This window comes from Mustela erminea, chromosome 1 (genome assembly GCF_009829155.1).
Source record: "Mustela erminea isolate mMusErm1 chromosome 1, mMusErm1.Pri, whole genome shotgun sequence".
NCBI classification, from domain to species: Eukaryota; Metazoa; Chordata; class Mammalia; order Carnivora; family Mustelidae; genus Mustela; species Mustela erminea.
This window is the reverse complement of record NC_045614.1, coordinates 59580712-59602623: the sequence shown is the minus strand read 5'-3', so window position 1 is coordinate 59602623 and position 21912 is coordinate 59580712. Positions and strand designations below refer to the sequence as shown.

Here is a 21912-nt window from a genome sequence, read left to right as displayed (position 1 = left end):
GGTTTCCTGGACTTGCTTCTGAGTAAGTTTCTCTGGGGGGGGGGAGGGTCAATTTAAGTTTACTGCACAACAACAAAATGGCTATTTAACCGAGATGGAGTCGCTCTGGCTAAATAGGTCCTTACAAGGAACAGTGAAAGGACAATAAAATGGACTCTAATACATATTTCACCTAGATTCACTTATCATTAACATTTTTTCTGAAACATTTGAGTTTAAGCTGCAGAAACTTTGACACTCTACCCCTAAACACTTCCTTCAGCATGCATCTCCCAGGAACAAGAAAATAAACATTAATTCAATAATATCACCTAGGATCTTGTTCTATATCTAGAACTTTTGCAGTCCTCCCAAATACTCTTTTTACAGTGTCTTGCTGTTGTTTTGACTGTTGTCATTTTTATCCAGGATCTCATCAAGATTGTCAGTTGCATTTCATTTTTCTGCTTCTTTCATCCTTTTAAACTACCCCTCCTTTTTGTCTTTTTGCTTTGTTTTGCTTTTCATGACATTGACCTTTTGGAAGAGTCCAGGATAGTTGTTTCGTAAGAGGTTTCACATGGTGGAGTTGCCTGATGGTTTTCTTGTGATTGATTAAATTCAGGTCACACATTTTTGACAACAATACCCTAGGGGATCTGTATGTATTCCTTATTGCATGACATCAGGAGGGACATCAAGACAAGTTGTCCTCCTCTAGGTATGCTAAATTTGGCCTTTTAAGGCAGTGATTCCTAGGCCTTGTAATTGTGATACAGTTTTCCCTTTGTAATAATTAAGAAATCTCTGGTGGAACTTGCAGGTTACCTGAATATCCTGCTCTCCAACCACCAATGGCTTTTTCTGGCGGGGGGAGGGGATGAGTTTTGCCTGATTCAGTTAATTCACTGAGGCTTGCTAAATGGTGATTTTTAAATCTCACATTTATTTGTTGGCATTCTTTTGTAAAATTTCCCCTCCTCCCTACCTTCTCTTTCTTTTAACACATGGACTATTGGATTTTTTAAAAAAATATGTCATAAGCTCAAAATTATGTTATAAGCTCAAAATGTCAAATTGCTATAGTGCTCAAATTATTCCAAGTTTGGCCAGTGGGGGGCAAAGTTTTCTAACCAGGCACATTGTTGCACAGAAGGGAATTGGGATTCTGTATAATAGAATAAAGAAGGAGAGAATGGGTATTGGGCAGCAACTAGTGGGCTTGTTACAAAGGCCTCATTTTCCTGACCCTTTCAGTGGGGCAATGACTCTTTCTGTATGATTTCCAGGACTAAATGGATTGGTCTCGGATTAAGTACACATGAGGTGCTCCTGTATCATAGAACCTGTCACAAAGAAGGCCTTCAAAAAAATATAAATCTCCCTTCCCTTCTTTTCCTCTGCATCCCTATGCCACTGTCTTTATTCAAACTCTCATCCTACTTTGGATTTACAATGTCATGTTATCTTCTCCGTTTGCACCCAGGGTTTCTCATCTACAGAAATTGTTGGGTCAGCAGGGGACCTAGCTAGGCTGCTGGCAATAGAAGTTCCATTCTAAGTCTTGTGGAAACCAGATTCTCTCCGTGGATGTGGCGCACAGTTGGGGAGGGGGGACCATAGAGTCTCATGCTCAGACATGTGGTTCTGACCCCTGTTTTGCAGAAATCAGTTCAGTGTGTTACTTCATCATCTGACCCAGAAGTGAAATCCAACCCTTTCCTCTGTTCTTCACAAGACCCCTCCACATCCATAGATGTTCGGATGTTTGAGAGACTTTCAAAAGCCTGTGGAGCATGTGGTGGACACTAAAAGTACCCCACTTAGGGTTTTCCCTAGCCGGTGAGGCCATCCCACAGCTTGTGTGGTTGTGGGCTGTTGACAGCTCACAGATGCTCCTTCACTGGGGAATTGTGCTGGGCTGCTGATAACTGACCAACATGGCAGACAGAAGGCCTGTCGCCTTGTCGTAGGATGAGACGAATTCTGGATATAATTTATTCTCCAGAGCACCTCCCCCACCCCGGCACTGCCCAGCATTAAAATGAAGCCAGTCTCCAGCTCTGACCAAACCTTTCCTTCGCCTTCCCCCGACCTCATCTTGTTCTCTTACTTCCTTTTCCTTGAGGCACTTCTCCAATAAATCACTTGAACCAGAATCACCTTCTCAAGCTCTATTTATATGGAAGAAATGGAGGATAGAAAGGAAGGAGCGAAATTTGCAAATCAACATATTTTGAATGAAAGTAGCAGATACCTTTGTTCATAAAAATCCTCTAGCCCTACATCTGGAATGTTCACTGGTTTCTTCACCCAAGCTATTCTCACTGGTCTCTCTCATTCACTCTCTCTCCTCCTCACCCCTTCTTTTCCAGGTTCCCAAAAGCAGCTCCAAATGATTCTTGCTATTTCATGTAGCAACTGAGATTCCAAATTCCAAACTGAGCTCTAGGCCCACTTTGGTAAATCAAAACCATTTAGCAACTTGGTTGAACAAAAGGGTGCTTCATTCAAGGTCACTGTGGCTGTAAATTGCAATCATTTGTATTCCTCCATTACACATATGATCCTGTGTAAGAAGCACAAACACAATGCTCGGTACATTGCACTCAATGCATGACATGTGTGCTCCTTGGCCAATGTTTCCTAAATGCTTATGATCGTTCACTGTCTTCTCAGGACATTTAGAATAAAACTCTGACCTGGCCTACAAGGCCCTACATAATCTGAGCCCTTCCTGCTCCACTGACCTTCTTGCCTCTGGCTTTCCTCTGCTCCCTTCTCACTTTCCAGTCATGTAGATCTTTCTATTTCTTGAATGGGGCAAGATTTTCCCTGCCTCAGGGCCTTTGCACTGTTTGGTTCCCAGCCAAGTTCTTCCCCCATCTTCTCGTGGCGAACTTCCACTCATCCTTAGGTTTCAATTAAAATGTTTCTTTCTCAGCGAGGTTGCTATGGTCTCTCAAAGGAGGTCCCCTCCTATTAGTTTTTTTCTGTTTTTGGCACTTATCACAGTGCTTAGTAAGCTTATTTACATGCTTGCTTGTTTGTGTTTTCATTGGTTCCTTCCATTATATCAAAATTTCACTAAACCAGGATATGTCTGGTTTGTCCTTACATTCCCCACGGCTAGTTCAAATGCTTGCTCAGTGCTTGGTGAGTGCTGCTCGGCAGGAGTTTGCTGAAGAAATCAAGCAGCAAACCGCGCAAAGGTCTCCCTCACATAATTGGATCAACCTCCTCGGTGGGCTTCTGGCCTTAGAACCTCACCCTTGGCTCGGCTTCAAGGGCGATCTTTCCACTGGCTGCTTCACTTCAACATGCTTTTCACCGCCTAGGCACCACGCCTCTGCGTGATCCCTCGTTACAGATGGGCGGTCCAAGCCGTCTAGACTACAGCCCCCACAATACCCCGCGGTCAGGCGCCACATGATTGGTTGAGCCTCTAACGGCGGCCAATAGGAAATGGCTTTGTTGGCTTGTGCCCCAGCAGCCCGAGTCCCGGGAAGCGCGGGGCGCACAGGGAGCTGCAATTCGGCGTTCGGCCGGTTGCTCTGGAGCCGAGTCGCGTGGCCGCCTGCCCGCTTGCCTCCTGTCATGGGGAGCACCGAGAGCAGCGAGGCCCGCAGGGTGTCCTTCGGAATGGACGAGGAGGAGCGGGTCCGGGTGCTGCAGGGCATCCGGGTGAGCGGGCCGCCGGCGGGCGCGACGAGCGAGCGCGGCCTGGGCCGGGCGGGCTTGGAGGGCGCGGGCCGGCCTGAGGGGAGGTTCGGGCCCGAGAGCGGGCGGGCGCGTCTCGCTCGTTGAGCCCCCCTAACGCCCGGGTGGCGAGCGTCTCTCCCTCCGCCGTGTACATGAGGGACGAGGCTCGGGGGATGCACGGGGTTGGCCACCCTGCAGTGGTCGCCTTCAGGCTTCACCACCCTGGCATCGGGGTAGAAAGAACGGAGAACGGGAGAGGTGGGGAGGCCACATCCCAGCTCCTGTTGACTCGTAGACCTGAATTTGTTCCCCTGCACTCCGTGCACGCGGCTTGTTCTGTATACTTGAGATGCTTCCAAGTCCTGGACAACGCAACAGCCTCTTAAGTGAGGCTCTTCGCTTCTCAACACTGCAGCCAAAGAAGCAGTTAAAAAGTTGTGAATCAGATCATATACCCCTCCCCTTGCTAAAAACCCTCCAGTGGATGCCCAGCGCATTTAAGATGAAGAGGAACCACCTTAACGTTGCTTTACAAGGCTGGTGCGCCTGCCCTGTATGACCACATCTCACGCCAGTTCCTTCCCTCTTCCCTCTCGTCTCTTTACTAGCCTTCCGACTGCAAGATGTTAGTTTGGTCCAAGCACAGGACCTCCCTCTGCATTTGCTGTTTTTTCTTCCCTAGCTTTCTTAGATATGGCTCTTGTTACAGCTTGAGTATCATCTGAGTATCTTTCGGTGACCACCCATCTAAAGTAGCTTTCCACCCCCACTGTCACATATTTTTTTTTTTCATAGTAGGCATTGCCATTGGAAACTTTAATTGATAATTTACTTGCTTATTGTGTCTCCCACCACAGTGTAAACTCCTTGAGACTAAGGCTTTTGTCTGATTCAAGACTCTGTCCCCAGAACCTAGAAGAAGAATAAAAATAGCTCACATTTGAGTGCTTAATGGGGACTGTGGGTTCCACTGAATCCTTTACAGACAACCTCTCATTTACTTTTCAACAGCCCTGTGAGAAAGGTAGAATCCTATTTGCTCATTTTATAGAGTAAGGACAAGCTAGACACTGAGAGGTGAAGTAACTTATCCAAGGTCACCTAGGTAACAAGTGGGAGAGCCGGGTGAATAGGCCAACTCCAGGGCCTATTCATTGACTGTTGCTCCACCTGCACCTGTGCACTGCATGTAGTGGTTTGTAAATGATTGTCGAATGGTTTAAATGGATGAACCCAGTGAAACAGCGGCCAGGTTGAAATAAAATGCACAAAGCTGGGTGAAGTTGAATTGGTTAATAAGGGAGTAGATCAGAAAAAAACATCAGGAGGTCTGACTTCTGGGCAGATGCTCATTAGCTGGGTGGCCTTGGGCAAACAACTTGCTTTTAAGTCCCAATGGCCACATTTCTAAAAGAGGGAGGGTGTAATAATCCTAGGAACTGCCTAGGATAAGATGAAGATGAGTGTGGAAGTGCTTAGAAATGGTAGTGTTTGGTGATGGCCTCTATTCTTAGGCTAGTGTAGTACTTAGCACATTTGGTGGTTGCTGGATGTTATCTAGTCTTGACCTGGCTTGAGGGAAGACAAAATGGGGAGGAGATTGCTCATGTTTGAAGACTGAGAGGGGCTCTCTCACCTTTGTCACCTGGTATCCAGTATTTGCAAATGCTGGAAAGTTAGGTCATTCAGGGTCTTCTAAGATTCAAGGGTGTCCCTTTGGAGGTGAGTTCCTCTAAGTTGACAGAAGATCATCATTTTGGGGGATATCCTAACAGACTAGTGTATTTTATTTCTAGTTACCTTAACAATTCTGCAAAGTATAAATTCTCTTTAAAGATGGGAGAGTCAGGCTTAGAGCTGTTAAAGAATTCATCCAAGGTGTTAACCTACCTGAGTCACTGATGGAACTTTAGTGCAGATCTTTTGGGTTCAAGAAAAAGCCTTTTCTCACTACTCCAAGCAACCTCCCTCAGTGATATGCAAGGCAGCCTGATAATTGTATGTCAAAGCCTCTACCTGTTCTGACAGAGTGCTGGGACCCCATTTAGTTCTCCCAGAGACTGTTGAAACTAGAGGGAACTTTGGTGACTCTGAATGCTGGGCAGACTCATCAAAGAGAATGACTTCCTCAGAGACACACAACGGGGTGCATGGCCCCATACCGAGAGCTCCTTCCTTCCTTCCCTCCTTCCTTACTTTCTTGCACGTGTGTGCCTGTTTTCGGACAGGGATATTTGAGATAGGAGGTGATAGCAGTGAAGTGTTTTGGTATAGGGGCTTTTTCTACTGGCAGAGTTACTTGAGGGTTGGGAGTACACCTTGTTCTTAAGCTGGCAAGTAAAAATCAGTAGAGAAGATCATTGGATGAACCAAGTGAGAAGTTACTTTAGTAGAAGGTAGATGCCAAAGAAGACTATCTGCCCCAGGTCCTTCAGAGAAAGTTAAATATTCTTGAAGACCACTCATATTTAATCCCCAGGCCTGATCTTGAAGAGAGCTCTAGTTCCCTTAAGATTCAATGCTAGGGCCTTGCTACTTTGCACACTTATTTGCATAAATTTACATATTGAGTTCAAGCCCTAATTCCATGGAAGGTAAAAGAAATTTAATTAATGCAAAACGCTGCAATTATATTCAACTCCAGTTTTCAGTGCAAGCATGTGTGAAATACATAAAGATTTCATTTTATCCAGTATGTTTAACCTCATCCTCCAATGGAGAAGGCACACACATGGCAATAATGTCCTGTGTGTGCCCACTTTTCCTCTTCTCTGCCTCACGGGAGCATCCATACTTGGAAATTCAGATGAATTTGGTTGCTTTTCAACATGTAGACTCACCGTTCTCCCCCCTTTTCCCCTTTCAACTGCTCAGCTGCGTGCCATTCTTCCCAAGTTACCTCCTAGTCTGCTGCATACCTGTGTCCCCAGGCTCATTACGCTCTCAGAGCTACATCACATTTACCATTATCCATTGCTTCCAAGAGGCAAATCTGGACCACTGCTGAGGGGAGGACCAAGAAGGATGTAGTAAGGTGCATAAGAAACAGTCCCCAAACATGCCGTTGCCAGAGAAGCCAGGTGCTTGAGCATTGCACCTATAGCTACTGTTTGTCATCCAGCACCTCCGTAAATGCTTCCTGCTAATGGGTGACTTGCCAGGTGCTGGGTCTGGCCTTGTAGAGACTATAAGAGATGAAGCATAAGGTCCTTGGCCTCATGGACCTCAGCCCAATAGCAGGAGCAAACCAAAAGAAAGCAAAAAAAGAGGCAAACTAATAAAAAACTGCAAGTGTTGTGAGGGAAACAAAAGTGTGCAAAGTAATGGGGCTCCCTGCTTGAGGCAGGATGACAGACACTGCTACCCTGAGGAGGGGTCACTGAAGATGTGCCTGAGCTGGCTCTGAGAAGCGTGTGCTGTGCTGTGTTTTCCGAGCACTAGCTTAGACATTCCTCTTGCCAACCTTGTGAGCTGTTCACCCCATCTCAGACTTGACACAGGTTCAAGGAGGTGAAGTAACCCAAGGTTACAGCTAGTTAGTGGTAGTGTTGCAGGCACAAACTTGCCAGCTCCACAGGTCCTGTTTGTGGCAGCCACAGGGGTTGGGATGTTGAAGAAAGATGGCCAGGCGTTGAGCCTAGACAGGTGGTGGGCCCTGAATGCCAGGGAGGGCTGTCTGCAGGTTTCCTTGGAAGCAATGTTGCAGGTCTGTAATCAGGAGTGGCGCTTCGGAAAGATATTACTTGATGATGGTGATTTTTCTTTTCTTTTTTAAAAATAGCATTTTTGAGATGTCTTTTATGTGTAAAATTCACCCATTTGAATGATTGCTAGCACATTTATGGAGTTGAGCAACTGTCACCACAATCGGATTTTAGCACATTTATTCACAAGACCTAAAAAAATCCTTTGGGCCTGTTTGCAGCCACTCCTTACTTTAACCACCAGCCCCAGGTAACCACTAATCCTTCTGTTGCTATGAATTTGGTTTTTCTGGACATTTTGCATATATGCACTTACACATCTTTTATAGCTGGCTTCCTTCACTTAGCATAATGTTTCTGGTGTTGGCTTGTTGATGTAGCATGTATCAGTACTTTGTTCCTTTTTATTGCCTGGCTGTGCTTTGGTTTTGTTAATCCAGTCACTAGCTGATGGACATTGGGTTTGTTCTCAGTTCTTCACTGTCATGAATAATGTTGCTGTGAACATGTGTATACAAGCTTTTATGTGTGTTTGTGGACACATATTTTCCTTTTTCTTGGATAGATACCTAAGAGTAGAATTGCTGGGTCATTCTGTTTATGAATTTGGTGAGTTATTAGGTTTAACTTTTTAAGAAACTGTCAAAATGTTTTCTAAAATGACTCAACCATTTTATATTCCCATTGGCAATAGATGAGGGTTCCATTTTCTCCATATCTTCACCAACACTTGTTATTGTTTATCTTTTTTTTTTTTAAGATTTTATTTATCACAGTGGGGAGGGGAGAGAGCGAGCAAAGGCAGACAGAATGGCAGGCAGAGGCAGCGGGAGAAGCAGGCTCCCTGCTGAGCAAGGAGCCTGATGTGGGACTCGATCCCAGGATGCTGGGATCATGACCTGAGCCGAAGGCAGCTGCTTAACCAACTGAGCCACCCAGGCGTCCCTATTGTTTATCTTTTTGATTACAGCCATTCTAGTGGGTGTGAAATGGTATTTCATTGTGGTTTGAACTTATATTTCCCAGGTATCTAATGTTGAACATCATTTCTGGGCTTATTTGCCATATTTTTTTTTTGCTAAAATATGTACTCAGATATTTTGCCCACTTTTCCTATTTTTCATTAATAAGCTATAAGATTTCTTTATGCTACATACAAGTCCTTTATCATATTACACATTGCAAATACTTTCTCCCAAAGTGTGGCTCGTCTTTTCGTTTTCTTAATGGTGTCTTTGAAGTGCAAACATTTTAATTTTGATGAAGTTTACTCTATCAGTTGTTTTCTCTTATTGTGCTTTTGGTGTCATACTTCAGAAATCTTTGCCTAACCCAATGTTATGGATATTTTCTCCTGTATTTTTTCCAAGAGCTTTATAGTTTTGGCTTTTATATTTGGTTCTATGATCCATTTTGAGTTAATTTTTATATGTTATGAGGTAAGGCTTTAAATCAGGTATTGGCAAAGTTTTCTATAAATGACCAGTTGGTAAATACTTTCCGCTTGCTGACCAAAAGGTCTTTATCATCACTGCTACTCAGCTCTGCCATTGTAGGGTTGAAGCAGCCACAGTCAGTATGTGAACAAATGGGTGTGGCTATGTTCTAATAAGACTTTATTTATAAAATCAAGCATTGGGTTAGATTTGGCTCAAGCACTAGAGTTTCTTGAACCCTAATCTAAATCTATCTCCTTTTTTTGGATGAAATATCTAAATTTTTCAAACTTGTTCAAATTTTTTCGAATTTTCAAAAGTGTTCAAATTTGTTGAGAAGACTATCCATTTCCATTTCCCGCTTTGGGACCTTTGTGAATATTAGTTGACCATAAACATAAGGGTTTATTTCTCAACTCTCCATTCTGTTGAGAGTTCCATTGATCTGTATGCTATATGTCTATGCTAGTACAACACAGTCATGATTATTGTAGCTTTGTAGTAAGTTTCAAAATTGGGAAATATAAAGATGCCAGTTTGTTTGTTTGTTTTTTAAGATTGTTTTGGCTGTTCTGAGTGCTTTGCATTTCCATACTCATTTTTGGATCAGTTGGCAGCTTCTCTTAAAAAACCCTATCGGGATTTTGACAGGGTTTGTCTTGCATCCATAGATTACTTTGGGGAGAATTGCCATTTTAGCAATATGGAGTCCTCTGATCTATGAATATGAAATCTCTTATTTAGATCTTTAAAAATTTTTTTCAGCAATGTTTTATACTTTCAGTTAACGTCTTATATTTATTTTCTTAAATTTATTAAATTATTTATAATTTACTTATTAAGTTAAAAATTGGTAAAATACTTAAAAATATCGTATTTTTTTTGATGTTGTTATGAGTGTAGTTTTTTCCTTAATTTTGGGGTTCTTCATTGCCAGTATGTAGAAATACAACTGATTTTTTGTATATTGATCCTGTATCCTGTAACCTTGCTGAACTCATTTATTCAAGTAGTTTTTTTCTGTGAATTTTATATAGCTAGGATCATGCTGACTATAAATAAGGAAAGTTTTAACTTCTTCCTTTCTAGCCTGGATATCTTTTTTTTTCCTTTCATTTTCATCCTTTATTGCATTGGCTAGAACCTTTAGTATACTATTGAATAGAAGTGGTGACAGTGAATACCCTTGCCTTGCTCCTGGACTTAGAAAACATTGTCTTCCACCATGAAGTATGTTAGCTGTAGGTTTTTCATAGTTGTCTTTTATAAGATTGATGGTTTTATCTTTTAATATTCTCAGTTACTTCTTTCTCTCTGTTATTATATCCTGTTTTTTGGTTTGTAGGCTCTTGGCGTGCAAAGACTGTTTTATTTATATAAGTGTCTGGCTTATTAGTATGTTGGATTGCATGTTTGGATTAATGAACTGATGATCCCTCTTTTAGCCAAGCTGACGATCTTTGGCATAATTTTACTCTTCTGTTTGTTTTACTTCCAAGTTTTAATACAAACTGGTTCCATTTGTATGCAGCACACTTTTCACCTTGGTATTGCCCTGTGAGATGCTTTTTGAGTCTCAGCATGAATGTTGATGCTCCCTATCATACTGCTTTACATTATATCCTTCATGGGGCACCTGGGTGGCTCAGTTGGTTGGGCGTCTGAGTCAGTTTCTAATCAGGTCATGATCTCATGGGTTGTGGGACCAACCCCCACCTCGGGCTCCCTGCTCAAGCACGGAGTCTGCTTGGAAGAGTCTCTCCCTTTGCTCCTCCCTTCCCTCCCCACACACATGCTCCTTTTCTCTCTCTCTTACTCTCAAATAAATAAATAAATCTTTGTATTATGTCCTTTATCTTAGTTGATTGCTTAGAGGCAGTGTGGCTAATGTGCCTCAGAAAGACCTGGCCTTGGGGAGCCTAGGTGGCTCAGTTAGTTAAGCATCTGCCTTTGCCTCAGGTTATGATCCCAGCATCCTGGGATTGAGCCCCGCATCGGGCTCCCTGCTTTGTGGGGAGCCTGCTTCTCTCTCTCCCTCTGCCTGCCTCTCCCCCTCATTGTTCTCTCTCTCTCTCTCTCTCTCTCTCTCTCTCTGTCGAATAACTAAATAAATAAAACTCTAGAAAGAGAAGGAGAGGGAGAAGGGAAAAGGGAGACAGATAGACCTGGCCTTGAGCTCTGACACTCAAAGTAGTAAGTCTCTCTTCTTACATGCAGGATGTACCTATTTAGCTAGGTGCCTTGAAGGGGTTGGATCACAAGTCCTCTCCAGACTTCCCCAGCTTTAACACTATCTGGCTGACCCTTTGGAGGAATGTAGTTAATGGGGCCATAGTAGGAAATGCCAACTTGAAAAGTCAGGAAGTGGATGGCCAAGGTCCCTACACTTTTCTGTGAATGATGTGTGGAGCCGGATGTCAGGTCCAGTAGGCATTGCTGGCCTGCATTGTGTGCCAGTCCTTGGGCTAGGTGTTTGCCCAGGTGTTATTCTTTTTGATGCTTCCTAAACATTGCATCTGACACATGGTGAGGTATCGGAAAACAAGGTAGAGCCAATTCTGCAGAGAAGCAGAGCACTTTAAGTTTCTCTGCCTTTCCTCCTTAGCTGCTGAGGAGTAGAGGATCATCTTCAAGACAGATGAAGACTCAGGTACCTGCATGTAGACATTTCCTTATGATCCTCCATTTACCTGTCTCGGGTTCTCAAACTCACTGTGTTCGAGGACAGTAAAGGGCTGGGCATACAGCCACGCTGTACTTTAGGCGCAGATTTAGCAACTTTTGAGGGTTTTTTGAACATCCCTTAAATCTTCTCTTAACAGTACTGCAGTCGTAATCAATAATGACGTTTGAATAGTATTAAGAGTTTTTTTTTTAATTTTATTTATTTATTTGATAGAGATCACAAGTAGATGGAGAGGCAGGCAGAGAGAGAGAGAGAAAGAGAGGGAAGCAGGCTCCCTGCTGAGCAGAGAGCCCGATGCGGGACTCGATCCCAGGACCCTGAGACCATGACCTGAGCCGAAGGCAGCGGCTTAACCCACTGAGCCACCCAGGCGCCCCTGAATAGTATTAAGAGTTAAGGTGATTTCTACCTTCCCTTCTTTCTGACTTTTGAATATAACCCATGTATAAGATGAAATTCCATCCTAATAATACTCCCTAACTGTGTCACAGTGTGGTGTTAAAGATCTTTCTCTGTAAAAGTAAAATCTATAAAGTCATGTAAATATAAGGAGAGTTGTTAACTCTAACTCTGACTAAGTTCATCTTGGGTCAGTTCCCTCATTTGGGAAGCAAAGACACTGCACTGGAAGCATCTTTGATCCTTCAGGTCTCCAGTCTACCTTTACCACCTCTTGGTGGGGGGTCACTGCACGCTGTCCTGCAGCAGCTCTGGTTTCCAGATCAAACCTGCCGCCTCTCTGTTTCTTTGCTGCTGGTGGAGGCTTCAGAATGTTTCCTAGTTGAACCCTCTTTACCTTCTGCATCCTGGCCCTGGCCATTCTCTTTCATCCTCATTCATGAGCTGTTGACTTTTGGATTCTAAGTATCTAACCCAGAGCTGTCTTGTCCCATATCCCATGGGTGCGTGTAATTCACTACATCGGCTGGAACTCACCTGCATCTCCCACCTCTGCTTTCCTTAGAATCACTTGTGTTATGCTACGGATGGTTCCAACCAGCCAGTCCCTCAGCCAGAAAACTGGGTCCTGCATTCCCTTTTTTTTTCTCTACATTCAGTGACAGATCTTGGTATTTTCCTGTCTAGCCATTTCTCTGTTTTTGCTTCTCTTTATCCTTGTTAACTCTTTATCTTTTTCTGGTCCATTCTGTCTTTCCTTGACCATCTGATAAATTGTTCTTTTTCCCAGTAGACTTGCCTCCCACAAATCTATACCTCCTAGTGCTAGCAGGGTCATTTAAAAAAACCAAAACAAAACATAAATTTTACTCTTGAATAGGCTTCAGGCAAATGGTATTACAATTCTGGCAGTTCCAAAGGAGGCACGTAGGGAAAAAGTTCATCTCCCTTCCCACTTGTTTCGTCTATCTTACTCTCTGCGGCAGTCACTCTTACCAGTGGGCCGTGCTAGTGATTGTGCAGAGTTAAAGCTAATTATGCCTCTCTCTTAGGTTAAAGGCAGATTCCAGGGCCTGGCTCACGGTGTCCTCTTGTGTGCTGGTGCCACTTGCTGCCTTTTGTTGCACGGGTCGGCTGAGAGGACACCTGCTCCTGATGTATTCTGAGCTGCTTTGTGCTTCTCTGCCTGTGATTCTGTTCCCCTTTGTCTGCAGTATTTTCTCTCCCTGTGATGGGCTAAATTCCTTGTCATCTTCTGGACCTTTCAGGTGTTACCTTCTGAAAGGCACCCTCTGTGGTGTCACTCTGTCACCCCGGGTTGTCCCTGTCTGTGTCTTGCAGACTTTGTGCTCACCTCCCAGTGCTTACGGCGTGGGCAGAGATGATCTCTTCCTTGCTTTTTCCCTTACTGCCCTGGGAGCAGGAATCACATGTGTTTGTCTTTCTGTCCCCGGTACCTAGCTCAGAGCCAGTTTCTCTTATCCCAACCCATAAATCCAGAAACTTTGTGGTATTAATTGATTTGAATTGATTGCCAACATTTAGAACTTGGAGGCTTTACATCAATTCAATTTTTAGCTCTTTGGGGGAAAAAATTGAAAGTCTGGTTCACATTCCCATATGGCAGTACTTTCCTGGAGGTGTGAGGTAGTTGCCCTCTCTGGGGGATATGCTCTCATCACGGTCCCCACCATGTTGTCCTTGCATGTATTTTTTACCCCTACCAGGCCCATTCTATTAATTTTGTTACTTGCCTGACGCCTGTGGACATTTGTGTTTGCCACGCTCAGTGTAGGAGGTCCCCGAGGGCTCTTCTTGTTCTGACATTCTGGGATTTAAATCTGTGGTGAGCAGCCGGTGGATCTAATTTGAGCTCATAGAAAACTGAAAGACTAGTGAACGAAATCTCCAAGGCAACAGCCTGAGGCAAGGAGAGGAATCTTTTTAGAACCACTAGATTGGGCAGTACCTCTACCGGGACTGGGGTGTTCAGGCACCAGGAGCTACCGACAGACTCAGCTTCCTGCAAGCTCATTCTTCTGGAAACTGCCCCAGGTGCTCAGCCTGACTGGAGAAGCCTGAGGCCCAGCTTGGAGAGGGTAGTGAGCTGCAGTTTATCTCCTGGCACCCTTCAGATCCTCAGACAGTGTCGCTGCAAATGGCCTTGGCTGTGGCTGCTCTGGCCTGGTTGTTGCCGACTCACCACAGAACCTCGGGCTAGCTGCCTCTCAGCACCGCAGCTTTTCCATCTTTGCTCAAAGAGGACAGCTCCTCTCCTGCCCGGAAGTGAGCTGGGCCTGGGGCTATGCACTCGTTTGGTGAACATCAAAGCATTTGCTAATGTAAAGAGTAACGCTTAGGAAGCTGCCTCCACATTGCTGCTTCTCACATGTATCTAGATGAGTAACATGTTAAGACTAAAAAAGTGCTCATTTTCATATTGACATTCTCCTAATTTAAGTAGGCTGTCTGTTTTATGAGTACCTAGTGCTCTCCCTCCCTCCCCCTCCGCAGGGGCTTGGTAAAGCATCATCAATGGGGGTAGGGTGGGGAACGTGACTTGCAAGTCTTTTTATTTTTCTTGAATTGGCCGTTCTGAAAACATGGTCACTTGCCACATCACAGTGGCTCTGTACTCCTGCCTTACTGCAGGTATCACCGTTAGGTGCCCAGGGTTGGGATCCACGTCTCGGCCTGGACACTGAAGACTTCCTGTGACCTTGGACGAGATGTCCCACCTCCCTGACTCCCAGTTTCTTTCATTTGTAAGATGGGAGTGCATTTAGCCTGGGGGCTGGCATGGGAGCTTGCTCAGTGGTTATTTGGTGGGCTGTTTCTATCATTATCTCTAAACAGGAGCCCCTGTCCCCTCTCCTGCGACCGAGTTCCTCTGCCCCAACTGTGAGCTTTGTTGCCCTGTTCTGGAGTCAGGGGCCATAACATCCACTCTCTGATCTGCCCTGTGGCACTCTGATGCCAAGGATTCCGTAATTTCTTTCTCCACAGGCAACCTCTTGCAGCAGCGTCCTATGTAGTGTGTTTACTTGCCTGGGGAACAGTGCTGCCTGAATGGATTTAGAGTTGTCACACACACACTTACAGAGCAGTGCTCCACTCAGTGACTATGCCTCCCTCCCCAGTGAGCCAGGCCTGGGCCTTGCTGTCATCTTTCCCTTGTTCTTCCTTTAAGAATTCTTGCAAAAGGCATCTTATTTTTAAATGCCAACTGTTCATAATTTCTCATGAATCCTTTCAGGCTTTTTCCAAGCCTCCATATACAAGCACACTCTTTCCCTTTTTATAGCACAAATGAGAATATAGTACATATACCACTTGGTAAAATGCTTTTTTCATTTGCCCTGCGCATTCATTCAGATGCCAGATCTCCAGTTACTTCACTTTGCAACCACCCTGCGCCCCGACTCCTGCAGAGATGACACTTTCTAGCCCTCTCGCTTCTGATGTGCAGTGTTTGTGGCAGCGACGCTGCCTCCAGCCCTCTGTGACCCCAGCCCCTCTTGCTGCTTTGCCAGGCTAGTGTGTGTGAAGAGGAGATCGTGACCGAGGCCCTACTTAGAAAGCGTCAACGGTTCCCAGTTGACTGCAGAAAAGATTCCATTCTCCTTATCTTGTCCTTTAAGGCCCTCACCAGGTAGAGCCCGCCAGCCCTGCACCTCTTCCTTCCTTCATGGACCTGTGCTTGGTCCAGCCAAACCTCAGACGTCTCCCTCTGTGTCTTCCATGTGTCCTTCCTCTCTGTAACACCCCTCAACTCCTACCCTTGTCTCTGGTCATCTGTTCAGGCCCATCTCAAGCTATCTCAGGCTGACACTTAGGTGCTTCTAGAGAGCTCCTGAGTATGCTAGCTCAGCTTCTCTCACCTGACAGCTTAGCAGCTCATGTTTTCTAGGCCTTTCACCATCCTGCCCACTGCCCCGTCCCCCATCCAGCCATAAGCTCTTTGAGTATGAAGTTCTTGGCTTGTATCTTGATATAACCCATTGCAGTAGCTCAGTGTTATGGACCTGGGCCTTTAGTATTTCTTTAGTTCACATGTTTAACAAATATTTGAGCATTTCCAGTGTCTGGCCACTTTCTAGGGCCTGAAGATACAGCAAGGACAAAACAGAAGCCCACAGCCCTTGTGTTCTGGTAGGAGTGATGACAAGCAGGTGGTCACACGTGTATTCTGTCCGATGGGTGACAACCAGTGCTGTGAGAAATGAGGCTGAGGAAGGGAGAGAAGGAGTGATGGTGGGGTTTTGACTTCAGACAGAGTTGGCAGGGATATGCAGAAGTGCCTTGTGGCCGGGCCTACTTCTAACTGACTGGTGTGCCCTGGCATCTCTTTGCAATCCTGGCTCCTCTGCCCTTCGTTGCTTTGGTGGTAGTTGGCCCTTCTTGGGGGAGCCCCTGGCCTGTGAGTGCTGCTTGGCGAGTGCCTCTCTGCCTGCTCTTGTCAGCATCAGCATCCCCCCCCCCCCACCAGCTGACTAGCACCATGGTTCAGGAGTCAGGCAGCCCGCTGTGCAGTGGGTCATGCACCCCGGAGTATCCCAGCAGGGGGCGAGTGCTTTAACCTTTTTGTGCCTTGGTTTCCTCAACTGGAAAAAGCAGGCATCATACTGTGAGGATTACGGAGGTGGTCTGTGCAGAGTGAGTGCTGACTTCATGTCAAGGTTAGTATTAGTAGAGGGCATTATGACCCATAGCTATCGTCGCTCTGATCTGCTCTGATATACTGCGGTGGCAGGCCAGTGCTCCCTCCTGTCCACACCCTTCCATCGCCGATGGGGAACACTCATGTGTGTTTCATAAGGCAGCACCCTGCTCCGCGGCCTCATAGTTGTGAGGTGGCCACGTGACTTACTCACAGCCCTGTGTGGTTTGATAAAGAAACCTCTTGCCCCCTCTTTGGGGACTTGCCTGTCCATTCAGTGCTTTTGGGTGAGGGAAGCCTTTTGGTTAATGTCATGGTGTGGTAATTGGTAGGAAGTGCAGCCTGGGTTCCCAGCCGTGTTTCTTACCACAAAGTGTTGAATTTTCCATGCCCGACTTGGGCTGTCTGCGGCCTGCCCATGCACTGCCATGGTGCTGGTGGAGGGTGAGAGGCTGCATCTGGAGGCAGGGGGGGAGTGGTCCCTGGAGACTTGGGGAGGCGTCAGGTGCCTGTGCCATGGTGGAAGTGGGACAAGGCCCCCTCCTCAGAGACCTCATGTCACTTGGGGCTGAGGGCAGGTGCAGGTTTGAGTCTCCAGTTGTCAGAGCCGGAGGGTGCTTTAAAAAGAATCTGTCCATTTTAATTTTGTGCAGAATATGGATGAGGAGGGAAGAAAGCTGCTCAAGGTCACAAAGCTGCATGTGGAGCACTTAGAGCAGCGCTTGGTTTATAATACATGGTAGCTGTTAACTATCGTCACTCTTACTGATTAGTTTGTGCCTTTTTTCACACTCTTGTGTGCCTCGTATGGGTGGCAATATTTGTGTACTGCTTTGTCGTTTCCCATAGTAGCTAATACTGATTGCTTACTTGGTGCCGACTGCTTTGCGTGGATGGCTGCTTTTAATCCTCGCCACAGCCCCACAGTCTGGACCATTAATTATTTCCACCTCACAGATGAAGAGTCTGATTTATAGAGAAGTCCCCCGCCCAGGATCACCTAGTTAGCAAGCAGCTTAGTTGGAATTCAAATCCAGGCCTGTTTGACCCCAAAGCACTGAAGTTCTGAGCCGTACAATGTGGTCAGTCCAGCTTCCAGGGGCCCCCATATTGTAGGTGAGAACATGATGCTTAGAGAAGCCAAAGAACTGTGTCCAGGCCACACGGCCGACCACAGTGCTTCTCTTTCCCTGCACTGCTCTGATTGTGGCCCTCTGTCTCCTGACCACACAGGATCCCGTCTGGCCACCTCTCGTGCCACACTGACCAGTGGGCCTGTGGCGCTGAGCTCCCAGACCGGTCTGGCTCCGGAGGCCCCCATTCTGGCTCTGTTGGTACAGGGAGCATTGCCCAGATGGTGTTTATTCTCGCATGACTACTGTGTGTATATGTATATTTGTTGATTAAAATATTACGGCTGTATTTTGTAGCAACATTAAAAAATATTACAAATCTCCTACTGCCAACAAGAAGCTTGCCAATGTTTTCCTTAACCCCTCACTCACCAAGTGGTGTGGTTCAGTTGATGCCCACCCCCCCCCCATCCCCCCAGGCTGGGCTGAGGAAATCGGAGCCTGTGACTCACCTGTGTAGAACCCTGCCATACCTTCCTTGGTCCCTAGGTCAAATTTGGGCTTTTTACATCAGTGGGTCTGGGTTCGTGGTCTTGCCTTGGCCGGCCTCCTTGGCCTGGTCATCTGGTCCCGTTCTCCTTCTCACACACTGGCCTTCTGTTAGGCACTTGGATGTGCCAGACTCTGTTCTTCTCAGAGGATTTGCACTTACTCACGCCTCTGCTTTTCTCCAGAATCTCAACATGCCGGTGCAGTCAGGGTCTCTTCATATGAGGTGGGAGTATTGACATTAATGTCCTCCCCTCTGAGGGACCTTCCCCAGTGCCTGTGGCTTCCTGCACTGCCCCCTGCGTGCCCCCATCACCACAATGCTGCGTTTTATTCTTTTTAAGCACTTGTCACCTAATGTGCTTCACCAATCTTTAAGACACACATTTTAATATCTCTGGAACAGGAAATCATATAATAGGCGGAATATTAATTTCATTGGTGTTTTTTGTCTCTCTTCAGATTATATGAAAATAACTGGGTGATTTACAATTGACGGTGTCTTAGGTTGGATGAAATAGAATTTGTGAAATTATTTACTTGTTAATTGTCTCTCACTTCCCCTGAGAATGTAAGCTCTATGAAACAGGGACTGTGTCCCTTTCACGGCTGTTTTGTTGTTTCTTCTCACCCATGGTTTCTAGAACATTGCCATCACACCATGGATACTTAATAAGCAGATATTTGATGAAGGAAAGTGGGTTGTCATTACGGAGCCCTCGACCAGGCTGCTCCCTCTGGTCCCCATATGGCTGCAGTGCCATGATCTTTTCTCTGTGTGCAGTGCACGCTCTTCCTGGTCACGTGGCCCTTCTCCACTGAGAGGACTGGGGCCTTACCAGCCATGGATGCCTCTTTTGTGCACATCACACATGTTACTGATGCTTCACCCACAGCCATATGGATTCTTTTTTTTTTTGTACTAAGATTTTTTTTTTATTTATTTGACAGAGAGAGATCACAAGTAGGCAGAGAGGCAGGCAGAGAGAGAGAGAGGAGGAAGCAGGCTCCCCGTCGAGCAGAGAGCCCGATACGGGACTCGATCCCAGGACCCCGAGATCATGACCTGAGCCGAAGGCAGCGGCTTAACCCATTGAGCCACCCAGGCGCCCGCCATATGGATTCTAGGACCACTCAGTGTTCTCTCCCCTCAGGACACGTGCCCTGCGCGCCCTGTCCCTCAGAGGACTGGTGCATCTCATCGAGCCCACTTGCAGATGGAGGGAAGAGGGGAGCCATGCCCTGTGGTGTGCTGGTAAAAGTTTAACAACCAGATCTCTGCCCAAGAAAAGTCCCCAATGTGTGGTATTTGCTAATTTCCGTGGTGGAAATACTCTGTATCATGGCCAATTTCAGGCTACTGTCATGAAGTCAACCAGTTTGCAAAATGGCTGAAAATTTAAAAATCGGCTCTCCTGAGCTGGCTCCAGCATGTCATTGGGACACCCAAATTTTTCCCTGCAGCCTGAGTTCACTGTTGAGTGCCAGCTCCATGTCCCCACCTGCCTGGAAGAGCATTCCACTGCAGCCGTGCTGTCGCCCTCCATCCAACCTGGTGTCCCACCTTTGCCCTCTGTGCGGTAATTTGAGCAAGAAGTGGGCACACTGCGCTGTGGAGCTACCCCTCCGCTTTCCTGACACTGACTCATTTCAGGTCTTAGTTGCTGCAGCCGTAATAAAGGAGGGAGCCAGCAGGCTGGTAGGGGCTCTTTCCCTGTTCTCATCTGAGTCTTTTCTATCCACATTCCAGCTCATTGGCTACTCTTCCAGAATAGTCTCTTCTTGATTTCCCTTTTCCTGGCATTCTTATGTTGTCCCACTAACTCTCTCCTTTGTTCCTTACTGAGGCCACCGGGCAAAACCTCTCATCCATGCCACCACCACTGCTGCTGTTGCCACACCCGCTTGTCACATCATGATCAAGGCTCCGCTGCCCACTCCACTGCTCCGTGTAGCAGTGCTGAGTGTCCTCCCAAGAGCACAGTCTTGTGTTCTTTCCTGGCTCTGAAACTTTCAGCAATGCCCTGCAACTGTTGGAGGCCTTCTGCCTGACTTCGAAGCCTCGCTCAGTATTGGCTTCATCCAGATCCACCTTTACAACCCACACCTTCCAAAATGATCTTGGGGCTGCAGGCACTCTGCTCTCTGACTGTCCGTCCCCCTGTTGTTTGTGCCCTGCCCTGCACGGTACGAGGCACCCCCTGTCTGCCATACACTGTAGCATCTGTTCTGTCGAATTCTGCTCTCACCCTCAGGAACCCACACAGGCACACCTTTCATGGGATAACTTGCTTATGCTGAATGACAGTCCTGTCTGGACTGCTCATTTTTGTCTTTCTCTCTTTATTGGTAGCTGTTTTATTGAGATACAATTCACATACCATATAATCCACCCATTTAAAGCATATAAGTCCATGGTTTTTAGAATTTTCATAGGGGTATATAACTATCATCACAGTCATTTTTAGAATATTTTCACTAAGCACAAGGCAACCACTAACCTACTTTTTGTCTTCAGAAGTTTGCCTTTTCTGGACATTTCAAGTAAGTGGAATCGTGCAGTGTGTTGCTGTTTGTGTCTGGCGTATTTCCCTTAGCATAATGGTTTCAGGTTGGTGCATTTGGTAGCACATCAGTACTTCATTCTCTTTTATTGCCAAATTATGTTCCATTGTGTTGATAGACCATATTTTAGGACCCATTTTCTATCTGATGAACATTTAGGTTCTTCCTACGTTTTGGCCATTACGGATAATGCTGATAAGAGCATCCATGTACAAATTTTTGTGTGGATATATATTTTCATTTCTCTTGAGTAGATACCTGGGAGTGGAATTGCCAGATCAAATGGTAACTCTCTGCTTAACGTTTTGAGGAACTGTCAGACTTCCATGGTGGCTGTGGAACTTTATGTTGCCATCAGCAATGTATGAGGGTTCTGATTTCTTCATCTCCTTGCCAACATTTGTTATTATCTGACTTTTGATTGTAGCTTTCCTAGTGGGCACGAAGTGCTGTATGTCTCATTGTGGTTTGAATTTGCATTTCTCTAATAACGAATGATATTGAGCACCTTTCATTTTTGTATTAGCCATTTGTATATCTTTCTTGGAGAAATAACTTCTTATTTTTTTTACTCATTTTTAAAAATTGGGTTATTTTTCTTTGTATTATTGAGTTGGAGTTTTCCCTGTCCTTTGTCACATGTATGATTTGCAAATATTTTCTCCCATTTTATAGGCTGCCTTTTCACTTCCTTTATTGTGTCCTTTGGCACACAAAACTTTTTAATTCTGATGTAAGTCCAAAATACCTAATTTTCCTCTGTTGCTTATGCTTTTGGTGTCGTATCTATAAATCCACTGCCAAAGCCAGAATCATAAAGACTTACCTCTGTGTTTTCTTTTATTTATCCTAATAATGTTTTAGCTCCTCCATTTAGGTCTCTGATCCATTTTGTATTAATTTTTGTCTAGTATGAGGTAGCCATTCAACTTTCTCCTTCGCATATTGAAACCCAGCTGTATCAGCATCATTTGTTGAAGAGAACAAATGAGGATTCTTTCCCCCATTCAGTTGTCTTGGCCCCTTGTCGATCAATTGAACATAGATCTATAGGTTTATTTCTGGATTCCCGACTCTCTTCCACTGCTATGTATGCTTGGTCTTCTCTTGTCCTATATTCTTAATTAGCTATTTGATTTGTATTTATTTGAAATAGTAG

At 45.5% G+C, this 21912-nt stretch overlaps 1 protein-coding gene across 9 annotated transcripts in view; it reads left to right on the top strand.

Annotated features, from left to right (window-relative positions):
• Positions 1 to 3471: 3471 nt before the first annotated feature.
• Positions 3472 to 21912, top strand: part of CHCHD6 (coiled-coil-helix-coiled-coil-helix domain containing 6) — a 239866-nt gene continuing 221425 nt past the window's right edge. For all 9 annotated transcript variants that reach the window (XM_032340026.1, XM_032339850.1, XM_032339512.1 and 6 more), the window contains exon 1: positions 3472 to 3663. In XM_032340026.1, the coding sequence (XP_032195917.1) occupies positions 3577 to 3663 (87 nt within the window). In that variant the 5' untranslated portion in view covers positions 3472 to 3576. The remainder of the gene's footprint in view (positions 3664 to 21912) is intronic.